At 25.5% G+C, this 15,818-nt stretch overlaps 1 protein-coding gene across 1 annotated transcript; it reads right to left on the reverse strand.

The window, feature by feature from the left end:
- Positions 1 to 5,222: 5,222 nt before the first annotated feature.
- Positions 5,223 to 11,999, reverse strand: LOC108327657 (early nodulin-70). The gene is made up of 12 exons (XM_017561342.2): positions 11,547 to 11,999; positions 11,333 to 11,381; positions 11,012 to 11,219; positions 9,155 to 9,329; positions 9,015 to 9,086; positions 8,660 to 8,911; positions 8,451 to 8,577; positions 8,088 to 8,374; positions 5,923 to 6,116; positions 5,761 to 5,849; positions 5,619 to 5,695; positions 5,223 to 5,495 (listed from the first exon to the last, which is right to left on the reverse strand). Exons 1-12 carry the CDS (start codon positions 11,889 to 11,891, stop codon positions 5,355 to 5,357), a joined length of 2,016 nt encoding a protein of 671 aa, XP_017416831.2. The 5' UTR covers positions 11,892 to 11,999; the 3' UTR covers positions 5,223 to 5,354.
- Between the last annotated feature and the right edge of the window lie 3,819 nt (positions 12,000 to 15,818).

The raw sequence follows: 15,818 nt of genomic DNA on the forward strand, positions 1-15,818 counted from the left end.
TAGAAGACAAGAACAGAGATAAAGCAAAGTTAGTTCGTTTCTAGTTGGTCTCCAATCGTATAAACAGTTTTTCCGGAACATGGAGGATGTACTTGTACTTGGTGTGTTGGTTGCTTTACCAATACATTTTGGTGCGTAGGTGTTTTTGTCTTGTCGTTGTCATGGAGTTAGGTTAAAAAGTATTGGAGCATTATACATACTATATATCGATGTGAGTTTTTTCTTTTTATTGGAGCATTATACATACTATATATCAATTTTCATAGCATAATTACTTATAATTTCTATAATAATATAAAATATGTGCATTACAATCTTTTAAATTATTATTTTATTCCAAAAGATATACTTAACAAGATTTTTGTCGTCTCATGACTCAAACAACTAATTTAACATCTTTTATAGGAAAATCTTAAACTTATAACTTTATCTGTCTTCACTGATGTTAAAAAATGAGTGAAAAACCTTCTAATGTCAAAGAGAGCTATTTGAATTAAGAAGAGATTGATAGAAATTAAAAATAAATTGAAAGTCTTACATTAAATAAAAAATTATCCATGAAAAAACTTAGTATTAAATGAGAGGGAGATCTTAACCCTCCATTTTTTGCATATATAAAAAATAATGTATAAATAAAAATATTTTTTTCTCTTAATTTTAGTATATTTTATATATTTGATATTCCAAAATTTTGTATATATACAAATACCTTAACTTTTTCTTAATTTGTGTTGAAAGTCTCAATTAATTAAGAATAAAATCAATTTACAATATTGATGAATATAAATATAATGTAAGTTTGTGAAATTAACTTAGATTTAAAATCTTATTTAGATTTATAAAATTGACTTAGATTTAAAATTTATTTTTTAATCATATGTAAGAGAAAATAATAAACAACACAAATAAAAGTAACTGATAAATTTATTATTTAAATATTTTAGATTAAAAATGATATTTAACTCTTAAAGAGACCTGATAATTTCTTGCCTTGTGATTCAATGCTTAAGAAGAAAACATTAGTTAAAACCGTAAAAAACCTATTATGACCTAAATTAAAACGAAAATATAACAAGTGACACTTAAATGTAGTGGATTGAACACTAGAAGAGATATCGAGAAATAAATTCAACTCTAGCTTAATTAAACAATAATAATAAAAGTGAAAGAGTACAGAAGCAACATGATTACAATTGTAAAGTAGACATTTTTCAAATAAAGAGTCGGCCAACGCACCTACGACCGCTAAGAAATTGTTAACACGTTATTTTTTCCAGAAAATATATATGTTTCATTTAAAGTTATAGAGGTCTTTTTATGAATTTTTATAATAAATCATATGCTTCGATGCATAATTAAGAAAAAAAAATTTAAATAAAAAAATTTTAAAATTATATAACTTTAATTCAAACGTACACATCTAAAGACAACAATACACCATTTATTTATTTTGATATAGAATGTTTTTTCAAAGTCAGACGATCTCTTCAAAGACTCATTGAACGTAGCTGGTTCTAACTGGTTTTCAAACTTTGTCCTGTTAATAGTTTATATCATTAGAAAAATACATGTACAAGATATTTTGACACTCAAATTAGATAGAATTTAAGTTAATAAGCTAGTTTTTTTTCTTCTTGATATTATGCGGGTTTATAAGCTCTAAAATTACGTGAACTTCATCCAAAAAAGTGTAACATTCTGATTAGAAAATCACATAACAACATAGCAAATCTTTCAACAAGCACGGTTCCTTTAAGGATGATTTAAGTACACATGAATGTTCTGAGAGCAAAAACAATCAAGAGTAGCTAGTGAAGCTTAATGACATAGGAGAGTGGGAGAGATAAGAGGAAAAGTGGAAAACTGTGCCTGGGTCAACTATTGCCATTTTAAATTTAAATTATTATAATAATAAAATTAATAAAAAAGAATTTTGGTGAAATTGTTTAAATTTATTTATTTTTATCTTAATAATTAAATTTAGTATAAAATTCTTAACCCACAAAACTTTTTCTTATAAATGAAATAAATTAAATTAGAGAAACCGATGAAAGCAATAATACTTTGACACAAGAAAACGACAAAACACACACTCACGCTCAAATAATAATATTTTAATTATAATTATATTACTTTTTTAATTTAAAATCATAATTATATTATTATATTATTAAAAGTTTTTTTCTCTGTGAAACTAATTTTTTTCAACCGATGAAATATATTCTTATATTACATGCATAAGCAAAGCTTTCGCTAAGGCGGTTGTCAAGAAAATCAATTTCACTTTAGAGACTAGTCATTATTTTTAACAAAAAGATCTACGTAAAGATTTCTCATTTAATCGTAGATTAATCAGTCAAGACATAATCGATCGGTTTACAATTTATATAAATAAAAAATTCAAGTAAGATATTGTTGAGAAAAGAAATATGTATTTTAGCCAAACTAATTTGTATTTAAGAGGATTATTTTAAAAATTGTTTTTCTATTTATTTCTTTTCATTTCATTTCTCTTAAATCAATTTCATAAAAAATATTAATCCAATTTATCCCTTTTATAATTTTAACAATCAATACCAGAAATTTAAATATTTTTTCCTTCTTTAACTTTCCAAAATATATTTTAAAGATAAAATCAAGATAAAGTTCTAAATTCCAAATGATCAATACTATTTGGAATATTGGTATAGGCTATAAAAAATGAAAACGATTTCTCTTAATCCTTTATGATGAACCCCTGTTTGAAGAAGATATTTACTAGGATCATTACTGCTAATTAAGGTATCTTTCCTTAAAAAAATTTGTCTCCTTATTATTATTATACATAATTTAACCAAAATCTAATTTATTTCACTGTACATTATGATATATGAATAAGTTTAGAACCTTCAATAATTTTAGGAGTTTTTCACTTTACAAATGTTTGCTGCTCTAAGTTTTGTGTATATTATTCTTATAAACGGGAGGAACTTTATTTTAGTGCTTATTATGTACTGGGTCTTACATATTACATTATTAATTTGATTCCTATATCAGTTATGAGTGAAATCTAAATATGCTTACTCTTCTGTAAAAAAGAATCTGATCTAATTAAACGTCACTACTTTCAGTGCTAATCCAAACGATATCAGAGTTTTTATTATTGTTAAAGAAGCAGAAAGTTTTTGAAACGTGTCGAATGATATGATATCAGCATAGGTAGTACCTATAATTAACAAAAGAAAGCATGATGAAGGATCAGAAAAGGGTAAAATAAAACATATATTCTCCGTAGAGCTTTATTCTGTCAACGCCACTGATTTGAATATAACTAAGTATAAGTGATGATTAATAATGAATGAGCTAAAAGCATCTGAGCAAGCAGCACTTTGTCTTTTGGTTTTTCTCCACTAATATAGCTTCTTCTGATACATTGAATGCAGACATGTTTTCAAGACAACTCTAAATTTGAACAAGAGACAACTCAATGACATCCAACCACATATACTTTTGTTGCTTAAAGATTACACACTCATTCGTGAGTTTTCTTAGGATACTGTCTCCATAATCATCTATAATCACTTTTATTAACTCTTTTCAGAAGTTTTCCAAAAAAATATAGTATTTTTATTTGTTTTTTAAGCTAGAAGAAATTTAAAATCATAAGGTAATGTGTGGATTAAATTTAGAACCCCGCACCTAACCCCATTTCTCTTTATTCTTTCTTTCTTCTTCTTTTTCATACAAGTTTTTTTTTTTTTTTTCATTTTCTATACATATTCTCTTCTATCTCTCTCAAAATTTTACTTCGATTTTACTTTTTTTTACAACATCAAACATATTTCAATTAATAGTAAATGTCTTTTTATTCTGAGAAATTTTCAATTCCTTTTTATACTTACAATTAAACTTGATTTTGGTTTTGTTAAGTGTGGAAAGCATTGAATATCAAATGTGTAAATTTATTTTCACATGGGTTGAAAATTTTCAAATGGTTCTTCTTAGGTGAAAAAATGTGATATTTTTAGGAAGCTAAATTTTATAACTTTGAGAATTGATTGTCAGTGAAAGTCAATAAGAAATCTATTTATGGAAGATTTTCTAACTCTTAAATAAATAAGAACAGGAAAAAAAAGCTATAGAATATAAATATTGATAAATAAGAGAATTGAGAAAATACTTTATGATGAATTAGTTTGTATTTAAAAGTCTTTTCAAGTTTAAGCCGAAGTTTTTAAAAGATATCCAAATAAATAAGAGATATGATATTTGTCATTCATTTATTAAAATATATGTAACGATATAGCTTAATCTTTTTTTTTATGTATGGATGAGTTGTGAGACATATTAGTCGGATAAATCAATTTTTTAGTTTAAGTGTGTAAGGATATATTTTATTTACAAATAAAAGTTGTGTCATTGAAATAATCAAGGTATAATTGATGTCACCTAATTTCGATATCAGTTATCATTAGATAAAAAATAAAAAATTGATAATTAAGATATAACTTTTTTAACTTAACTTAAAATATCACAAATCAAGTTGTCATTATTCAATTTTGATTTAGCTCAATTGATATATGACAGTTGATGTTACCTAAAGAGGTAAATTTATAGAATTTCATCATTAATTATCAGGGGTAAAGCTATATTTTGTAATAATGTAGAAAGTTAGATAACTTTGAGCATAGTGAGATTCCAAGTTCAAATTGATAATCTTAATCACCTAGATGATGAATATATTAGCTGATGGGAACAATTAAAGTTTCTACTGACCATGTGAGATTAAAATAAGTCTCGATTTTCATAAACTACCTCGTTAGTAATCTAAATTGAAGCGAGAAGTCACATGATAGCCAAATACATTAATAGATTACTATATGAGTATTAGTATAAGATGTTAATACTCAATGCAATCTTTTGAAAGTTAACATATTTATATGATTTGTGTTGAATTAATGAAATGAGTTAGATGAGTGCTGGTGAAGTAATTTCGAATGATTATTTATTTTTGTGCACCGATTAATTTTAGTTATATTACTATGCATTATTTTCTTGATCTATTAAAATTCTGACGAGTATATGAAGCTGTGGGATTTAGAACATCAATAAATAGGTAAAAAGTTGTTTAATTATTTTTTGTCTTTAGATTTTTCTTTTAATTTCAAATACATTATGGTTTTAAAAAATAGTTATAAATATAGTATCTTTTACGTATATGAAAGATGAATGAATATTAAATATGAATGGTAAAGATTTGTTAGCTAACATTATTAAAATTTTGAAATATTTGTGATGAAATTAATAATAACTAACAAACGTTTGACCATTTGCTGGAGATAAAAAGAAAACAAAAGAAAACCAATTGTTGTTGGTCATACAGCAACCATTTTAGTCGCAACACAAGCATCCACTGCTTCCACCACAGAAAGGAAAACCCTTCCTCCAATTTTGCTGACGAAATTAGCTAATCTTAGCTTGTGAATTACATGCCACCTAGGGTTAGCGATAGCTAACTGAAATAAAAGTGACACAAGGAGTTAATACATAAGGTAGAAAATAGATATTTTTATAGTACAATACTGTATGAAAATGTAAAAAAGTCTGTTATTGCAAGGTGCATGAATTAAAAAACCAACCTTTATTCCGCGTGAAGCCATATTCTTATTGAGCTCTACCAGACAAGCAATTCCGGTGGTGTCAATGTTGGTAAGACCTATTGATGATTACGTTAGAGCAACGTTAAATTTCGTGGAAGATGATATGTTAGATAGTACTCACTTGAGGCATCTATGATGAGGTGATGGAAGGTGTTTTGTCCTGGTCTGCCATGCTTATAAGCTTTTTCATCGGTCATCCATCTCTCAATCCTTTGAATATATAATGAGAAGTGAGATTTTGAGTAATGTATGAAAGAAGGAAAGTGAAAAGCAGATTTTGTACCTTTCTTCCACAAGATTTGCATTTGCAAAACAAAGCCATGCAGATTTTAGAGAGACGATGAAAACTCCGGGAGTGTTGAGTGCCATTGGATACTGTTGAACATCGCCGAATGAATCGGTTCCTGGAATCCTTCCAATAACCGCTATAGCAGGTTGAATTGAGGTTACAATTATCTTCGCGAATGAAACCGTTATCTGCACTACAATTTATGTACTCACATCAACCAATATATAATACTGCATGTTAATTAAAATAACGAATTTAACAATTTCATTTGTCTTATGAATTAGTCATTTGTTTCTTATGTGTGTGAGAGAATGAGACAGGGAGGTAGTATTTTATATTTATAATGAAACTGTATTAAATTATTGACAAAAAAATGTTAAAAAAATAATGAAAATTCAATTTTGAAGTATAGAGATAAGATTAGGCAAATTAAAAGAGAGAACACTATAAAGATCGTGTATTCAAATAAAGATAATAAAACAAGTAGTTTGATATCATTAGGAGAAAAATAAATTTTTGCTAGCTCCAGGGACAATGTGTAAAACACACATTTTGAAAATATATAAAGAATTTCTAATTAAAAGAGTAGAGAGAATACAAAATTTATTTTCTAAATTATGTATTCAATTTATGATATATAGTATATAATAAATGTCATCGTGTAATGTAATAGTTTTCATTCAAGGTAGATGTGAATTAGTTTAGGTTTAGACTTCAAATTTTCAAATCTAAAACTTGACTAATTTACCGAGTATTAGAATGAAAAATTGGATGAATACAAAACTTTCATATATATTTTTACAATGGATTGAAAAATTCATTTTTATCTATTAAACATTTGATTTATTTATTAAAAGCCTAATCAATCCATTAACTGTTTTATGGATTTTAATCCAATCATACGAATAATATAATGAAAAAAATTAAAATATATTTTTAAAACTATAATTTAAAAAATTGAATTTTTTTTTTAATTTTTATAAAATTTTAATTTAAGAAAAACAATTATGAAAAGAAAAAAGATTTGTTAACTTATGTAACCTTTTAAAGGATACCAAAATTTAGTTGACAAAAATATCCTCATATATTAAAAAAGACATACTTCAAACACATGGGTATTATAATAATTTTAATTTTTAATTTAAAATAAAAAATAAAATAAAATAAAAAAGTATTCAAATACTCTTAACCTTAACACTTAGAATCCATATTACAATGAGAGTATTTTTGTCAATTAAATTTTAGTATACTTTAAGAGATTACACAAGTTAACAAACCCTATGTTATGAAAATAATTTTTGTTCATAAAGTATTGGTTAAAATATTCACTATATTTTTTTATTGATAATGGATATATTTTATTTAACCATTTTTTTAATATTTTTGTGATACCAGGTGAGTGATGGATAAATAGATTTCTCTCACCTTCAAGTCTCAACCTTTCTAAAAGAAAAGATTATATAGTTTTGAAAGCTTTAAATAGGTCAAGTTTATATAATAACAATAATTACATTGTTATTATTATTTAAACGAAGCTTTTTCAGCTAAATATATTTTTTTCAAATATGCTCTTAAATTAAGACACACATCATCACCATGGGCTAGATTTATATTTTAAAGGCTAAAATACTCTAGGCACTGAAACATTAATCTCTACTGTTAAAGAGGAAGATGAACTACCTTTTTTGGGTCAACTTTCTTTTATGGTTAATTTAAAAAAGATATTCAATAATAAATTAGCATTTTAATTTTTTATTTCAAAATAGTCAAAAGACAACAAGAGACCCTCTTCGTTAACTTTAAGCTACTTTTTAAATAAAGTATCTATTCTATGTAAAAGTAATGAGTTTTGACTTTTATTTTTTATAAAAAGTGTTTTGTTAAAAAACCTTGAAATTTAATTTTTTATCCTTACTTTTAAATGACACTTTTTATATTGTATATCTTAACAAAAGGGTTAAGACCTAAGGTATAATATTAATGTATCTTTAAAAGAAAAAATCGAATCCCTAAAATGAATATTATTTATTTTAATAACATTAAACATTTGGTAATGAGGAGAGATATATTCATGTATAATTTAATATTGTTGTATTGATGGTATGTATATGAATTATATATATTTGAAGATTTAATATATAAGTTAAAGAAAAATATACCCCAACTGCAAGGCCTATTTCTGCAGATGCAAACAAGACGCCGAAGAAGGCTCCAGCACAAGCAAGGAAATCCATTTTATCAACCTTCCAAATTTCAGACGCTTTGTTTAGGTCAATCAGTCCTGGTACAGCCGACAGAATTATTGCTGCTAAGATTGCTTTCGGAGTGAAATACAAAAGTCCTGTCAAAAATTTAAGCGACAACAGCACCGTCAGTGCCATCACTATGTTCGACACCATTGTTTCTGACCCAGCATTGTAGTTTACAGCAGTACGTGAGAAAGACCCTGCATCGTTAATTTAAACTTCGTCATCACCAAACACTATTCTACATTCCTTTCTCTCAATACCAAAACACTCTACCTGATGCAATATAGCAAGAAGTTAAGGATCCAACAATGTTCATTATGCCCAATGATACCACTTCTCTGTTCGGATCAATGCTGTGTCCTTTTAGAGATGCAAATGATCGTCCAACAGCAATCGATCCCTATGGTTGCACAAAACAAAAGGGTATATTTATACCATATTTAATCTTAATATTAATACAAATATGAATATGGGATACCTACCGTGATTGAAATAATAGCAATGGTCAAGCCTATTCTGATCAAATGACCGACAACTTTGGTATCAAATATTAACTGATTGAATGAGCTTGGATTCAAGCTACCCCCTCCTTTAATTGGTCCCAACACTTCAACTCTGTAGTCCTTCACATGAGCCTCATCGACATTTATTTTGTACGCAATGATAGAGGATACGATAATTGAAAGAAGAGGAGCAACGTGTGACAACCAGATCAGTTTCTTGTTCCTTTTACCCTATGTTTGGATATGCAGCAGTATAGTTTAGTGTAGTTTTCAACTTCTAGTGACATTCTTGTCCAAACGAGAAAAATAAGATAAAAGTAGCAGCAGTGCTTACCAGGAATCTGGCTAATAGGATGAAGCATAGAAATGAGAATCCAATGACGAAGTTGTAGGGATGCCACGCTGACTGCAAAAGAAAGAAATTAATAATGAACTTTGAGTTGTTATTAATTGAATGGAAGTGTATGATCTTACTTGGTTTCTGAAGGATGTCCAAAGAGATTTGAGCACGGAAAATAAAGCAGTTTTTTTGGTAAAGTTAACGATCCCAAATAATCCTTTCAATTGTTGTAGTCCAATGCCCACAGCAGCTGCTGCTAAGAACCCTAAGATCGTCGATTGGGAAATATATTCCACCAGGAAACCAAACCTGTAATAAGATGTCATACAGGTTCACCATAGCATAATGTTAAAGATATTTCATATCAATTAAAAATAGAATAAAATTATAAATAAATTTAAATTCAATTTTTTTTATTAAATAAATATATCTAAATTTTACTTTACAAATCATTTCTTAATATATAATAATTTAATATCATCATTTAGTTTTATAGGCTAATTTCTCACACTTATAATTAATTATTCCCATGAAATTTCTAATATTTTAACATTAAATTTAAATATATGTCAAATAAATTTAAATATATGTCATCCTTCTATTGCTTTTTAATTTACAACTTATTAAAAAAATTAATAAAAACCTTACAGCTTGTTCGTCGGAAGTTAGTTTTACGTGCGAAAAATCATATACATGACATCGTAGAAAATAACTCATGGATTTTTATTAATTTTTATTTAGAATCTACAGACTGGCACCCTTAGAAGAATATACGGAATCCAGTCTTCTGATTGATACATGTAGTGGTTATCAGAATAAATTTGGTTTACACTTAGCAAGTTCTTTATTATTATATATTGTAAAAATATTAAAAAATGAATAGTGTTACAATATAATAATCCACGTTGAGGAACATAATAAAACGTTAGTAGAAAATATTGACCTTAGGTGCACTTGAATAGTTTCGAAATATATATTTTTATCGTACTTTCTAGACTCTTTTTTTTTTTTTTTATGTATGCATTTTATAACTTCGTAAAGTTTGTGATTAAGGTGACAACAGGTTGGACCTTCTCCTACATGTTCCTTCTATAGAGTTTATCTTAGTATCTACCTCGTTACCTGTTTTGCCATCTACATAAAAATATTTCCGAGATTTTATAGCTACCAATGGACATCTACAATTTTTTTTTAAGTTTTATTTTAAATTATTTAACAACAATTTTTTAAATATAAACCCAAATAAAAATTTAATCTTAAAATATTATTATCAAAATAAAATTATTTAGAGAAATATTAATATAAATAAATTTATTCTTTTAAAAATAAGTTCAAATAAATTGATCAAAGTATAATTTCGAAAAATTAATATATTTTAGAACAAATTTAATTTTCTAAGTATAGAAAGAAAAATATAAAATTAACTATGTTAATATTACTCATAACTTTATTATGATTTTATTAAAATATATAAACAAAAATTAATAACAATAAATAGAAAATTTGAAAACATAATATCGATGCTCATCCACAACCAAATAAATAATTAAAATACATATATCTATTATTTACTAATAACCACTAAAAAACCTGTTTTATATAAAAATATCTTTCAGCAAACTTTTTATTTCATCTAGATCAGATCACATCCATACACAAACCACAAATATACACACATAATTTATATATATATAGATATATATATATATATATATATATATATATATATATATATATATATATATATATATATATATATATATCACTTTGTAATTAACAATGCAATGAGAAATAATTATGATAAAATATACTTTGACATTTATATTCATTTAAAATTATTTTTATTTACTTTCTTTTTAAAATATATAAAATTTATTTTTTATGACTATTTTATGTTTATAATATGTCAAATTAATATAATTGTCAAATAAATATAATGATGTATCACTAAATTCTTCATAATAATTATGAGGATATATAGGACACTTTACCTAAAGAGGCCGAATGCAACTTGAAAGATGCCAGCAAAAAATGTCACAGTGAAAACAAGTTGAGTGTATCCATTAGAACCATCAATTGGAACTTTCAATGTCTGAATCATTGAAGAAAGTAGCAGTGAATCTACAGATCCAGGTCCAATCACTATTTCCCTTGAACTCGCTAGCAAAGCATAAATAAGAGGTGGTACAATTCCTGTATCTGTGAAAATCCATCGTCATCATCCACTCTTAGTATAATATATAATACTAAAACAACATTAATTTTACGACTCGTGTCTCAAACGTTTTAATGAAATAAATTATGCAACTTACAGAGGCCATATTCTGGACTTAGCTGCGCCAATGTTGCATTTCCCATACACTGCAACACCGACAAAGCCATCAATTTTAGTGGACTCAATGTATATATATATCTTGATATTATGAGAAATCACATACAAATAACAGTGACATAGTTATAATCATAGTTAAGAAGACATTGTTTGAGATGAGCATTTATAGTATGGTGTCTGCATGTGTTGTGAACCTGAGGAATGGCGAAGATTGCAAGGGTTAGGCCGGCCATGAAATCGCACTTTAACTTTTGAGCATTGTAGTTTTGGAATGAAGCAAGAATGGGAAACAAGTTTTGGAAGAAAGCAAAAGCGCGTTTGGAAAAGGGCTGGTTCCTGAGAGAAGAGAATGTGTTTGGTTGAGGATGCGGTAAGAGGATGTCCTTGACGTTGTCGAGGACCTGACGCGGCATGGAGGGTGGATCTGGAGGATTTAACACCCACTGAGACCGACACATGCTGGTCTCAATGTCCAAAACCTCTTCTAACGTGGTTTTCTTCGAAGCTACCATCTCTGAGTTACTAGAGCTCCTGCACATTTCAGGAACCTAGTACTGTCAGAGAAGGTGCTTCAATTCTTCACTCTTTCTAACTTCTTTAAGGCCTATATTCTGCTTATTATATTCACAATCAAAGGCAAAATGTTTGGACAAGGGAGTTCAATTGTTTCCTATTGTTTACTTAAATTTAGAATATGATTTATTTTGAAAGAAAATTAAACGAATATATCTATAAAAAAATCGTTTATTGTTAAATAAACTTTATAATATTATTATAGTAAATTATAAAAATGTCAAAATGAGTTTGCCATGGTTTTCCTTTTTATATTATATATATATGCATGCTAGCTGTGATAATGAGGCAGTAAAAAAAAGCAGTGAAAAGAATATACAGAAGCGGCGCAAATGAATCTAGTTAATTAATAGATTCTGTTGGAGCCATTATTTTAACAGTTTCGTGAATTGATATTTGTCTCCCAATTTAATGTTGAGGGCGATTACACATTAAATATATTTATTTGTTTATTTATATTATCCCATACTCGTGCTTAACGCGTTCTAATTAAAATAATAATTTTTAACGGTTTCGATAAAAAAAATGTTTACAAAATTATATAATTAATAAGTATTTTTTATTTTTCCTGGTAAAAGGGCAAAAAAAAACTCATCTGTGGTTATCAATTATATTTAGTAAACAAGTGTTCAAATAAGGTATTGAAATGGGTTAATATTGTCCATGATTAATCATATGGTAAACTCGATTAAATTCATTAAAAAATTATTAACGAATTATGATTATTCATATGTAAATAATTAGTAAAACAGGCTGGCGTAATAATTCAGTGTGACTTAACAACAAGTACAAAAAGAATCTCGCAATAAGAAAATATCACTCATCATTAAAATAAAACTTATTTTCCTTCTTTGACAGCCGTTTCAGGTTAAATTAATATTAAAATGAAAATAATCGAAATTAAAAGGCAATCAATATTTGTGAATAATAAATATCATTTAATACTTTTTATTTGTAAGAGAGAAAAAATGAATATGTAAAGATAGTAAAATAAACTATTTTTCAATATGAATCTATATATTTGTCGCTACAAAAAGGAAAAAGCATGTCCGTTCTTGATGCTGAAAGAAAAAAGGTCCATAAAAAAATATTAATCTATATTTTATTTTGTGGAGCGTGAATCTGCCTAGTTAAGCAATTAAGGAGACACTTGCGTGCTATAAACAGCCTTTTTTCCCACTAATTTATTTGTTCTTCAAATTCAATTGTGCTGGTGGATTAAATTAAGTATAATTGATTAATTAGAAACTCAATATGCTAACTTATATCATTTAAGCTTCATTTTGATAATCTGACTATATGAATATTAGGTTAATTGAATTTTTTCACCATAATTTATCAAATTAATTATTTTCATATGTGTGGCTTCAATTAATCAAATAAAACTCTTATTATGTAAAAGGAAAGAAAAAAAGTATATTTAACCCTTCTAAACTTTAATTTTGTCTAAATTAATTTTCAAATTTTATCTCATTTACCAGTACATATTTTAAACTTTAATTTTATTCAAATTTAATAGTTTAATTTCATTATTTCTATAAGCATCGTTTAGAAAATTAATTTTATTCTTATTGATCTTTAACGTTTATTAAAATTTTAAAATATTTTTATAGGAAAAATAAAATTAATAATAAATCATTGAAATTAAACATATAGTATTTAACTAAGAAACATTCGAAAAAATAATTTATAAAAAAATTGCAAGGTGTATATTTCTAAAAACGGTAAAATTTAGGGATAAATTATGCATAACTAAATGTATAATATCAGTGTTAAATATTAATACAATATTTTAAAACTAAAAGAATAATAATTTATATTCTTAACACTGTATATCTTAACTATAGTGTAATCATTTGGTATTAAAATAATTTTGTACTATTTTTTACTTAAATATTATTATAGAATGTACTATTTTTTTAAACATCTCTGTAAAATTGAAATTAAAATTAAAATAACAATTTAATAATATCTTAAAAAATAGTTTGTATTATAATTGTAATTAATATAACTTATTTAATATTATATTCAAAATTATTTTACTTTTAAGAAATATATTTCTGTAAAAATTATTTTATTATAATATTAATATGTCGTTTCAGTCACTTAAGTAACCCTTTTAAAAATAATGACATTCTCAGTGTTGTTAATAATTATTTTATTTTATTTTCTGAACGAGGTCAAATTGTTCTTTGTCTTTTCTGTTTTCAAACTATTCAGCCTTTCGAGTTGAATTGGGATTTTGGGCCTCCGAGCCCAACTTTCCACGTAGTAGTGTCCCAATTTCTTACGGGCTTACAAGAAAAGTGTTTCTATGAATATAGTTTTGAATACGCTTTCTAATTATTGTCCGTAATTGATTCAATATTATAAATTCAGGAAATATTTTTATTAAAGAAATTATAAGATTCATCAAATTTTATGATTTTCAATAAATTTAAGCAAGGAAAGAAAATGTGTTTTATTATTAGTATTTAAAATTATTATTACAGAAATTAAATTTTTTGGAGCAATTAAATTTATGATAATTTAAATTATCTAGACACTGAACTATAAACGATTAAAAATAAAATTAAGTTGTTTTCTGCTGTTAACAAATTGCATGTAATTTGTTAAAAGGTTGTAAAATCTTTCTCAAATGCTTACATATAAATATAATTTTACTATAATATTTGTATCTTCCTTTTGTTTATAAACTAATAAAGTCCATTTAGTTATGAAAATGATTTCCAAATAGCTTACCACGTGAAATAAAGTGGCATATATTTATTCTTTAAACATAAAGAGCAAATAATTGTGTCTTATATTATTTTTACGATATAAATATATTTTAAAAATTATCTTAACAAAATGAACTGAAAATTTAATTTGTTATATTACACAATAATCAAACTATTGTCATTTACCTAATTTTAAATTTCAAGGGGAATTAAAAACCTTATTAAGAAAATCTAACACGTAAAATATTGCATAACTGGTCTTTAGCCATTTTCATAAAATAATAATAATAATAATAATAATAATAATAATAATAATAATAATAATAATAATAATAATAATAATAATAATAATAAATTTTTTCATGATTTATGGCTTAATAGACATTAACAACCATATTTTTCACGTTTTGGTTTTTAGCATACATATATCACATCTTCTTCTAATGGAGGTTTCACCTTTCTGCAAGTGCAGGACAATTTTTCTATGTTTATCTCTATTAATTGTGACAATACCTTGTAATTAGATTATTCATTTAGGATCATGCTTACATCATACATCTTCAAATTTAACTATCACTATAATTGATTTTTCTGTGTCATCTTTTCAACTAAGATCTCCAAGAATTTTGATAAAGAAAAAAGAATATGAAACTATTGTTTCATACCTATCAGAAAATAGTTTTATCCATGTCTTAAGCTTGTACTCGCCTATTTATTTACCAAATATTAAATAAATAATTTTTTTAAAAAATAATAATAATAAAGAAACACATGATATTATAACATATTCATTGTCAAATATAAAAAAAATTAAATCGTATAAATGTCAAATAAGAATATTAAGTAACAATTATATAAAGATCAAATAATTATAAAAAAAATGATCAAATATATATTTGAATTAAGTTAGAAAATTAAGAAAAAACAATTTAATTTAAATTTTTTAATCTATTAAATGGTGTTTCAGTAATTTAAATTAATGATAGTATATTATTAGAAAGTGATTTTTAAACCTAATCTAACTCCACAAAATCGATTTGTAAGGTGAGATGAATTGAGTTAGGCTTTAAAATCACTTTCTAATTAATTAATATATATATATATATATATATATATATTTTGAAATGAATATGGAACGAGATAAATTGCATATACACAATTTAAAAGATTAGG

The sequence above is a fragment of the Vigna angularis genome, chromosome 2, assembly GCF_016808095.1.
Source record: "Vigna angularis cultivar LongXiaoDou No.4 chromosome 2, ASM1680809v1, whole genome shotgun sequence".
Classification (NCBI taxonomy): domain Eukaryota; kingdom Viridiplantae; phylum Streptophyta; class Magnoliopsida; order Fabales; family Fabaceae; genus Vigna; species Vigna angularis.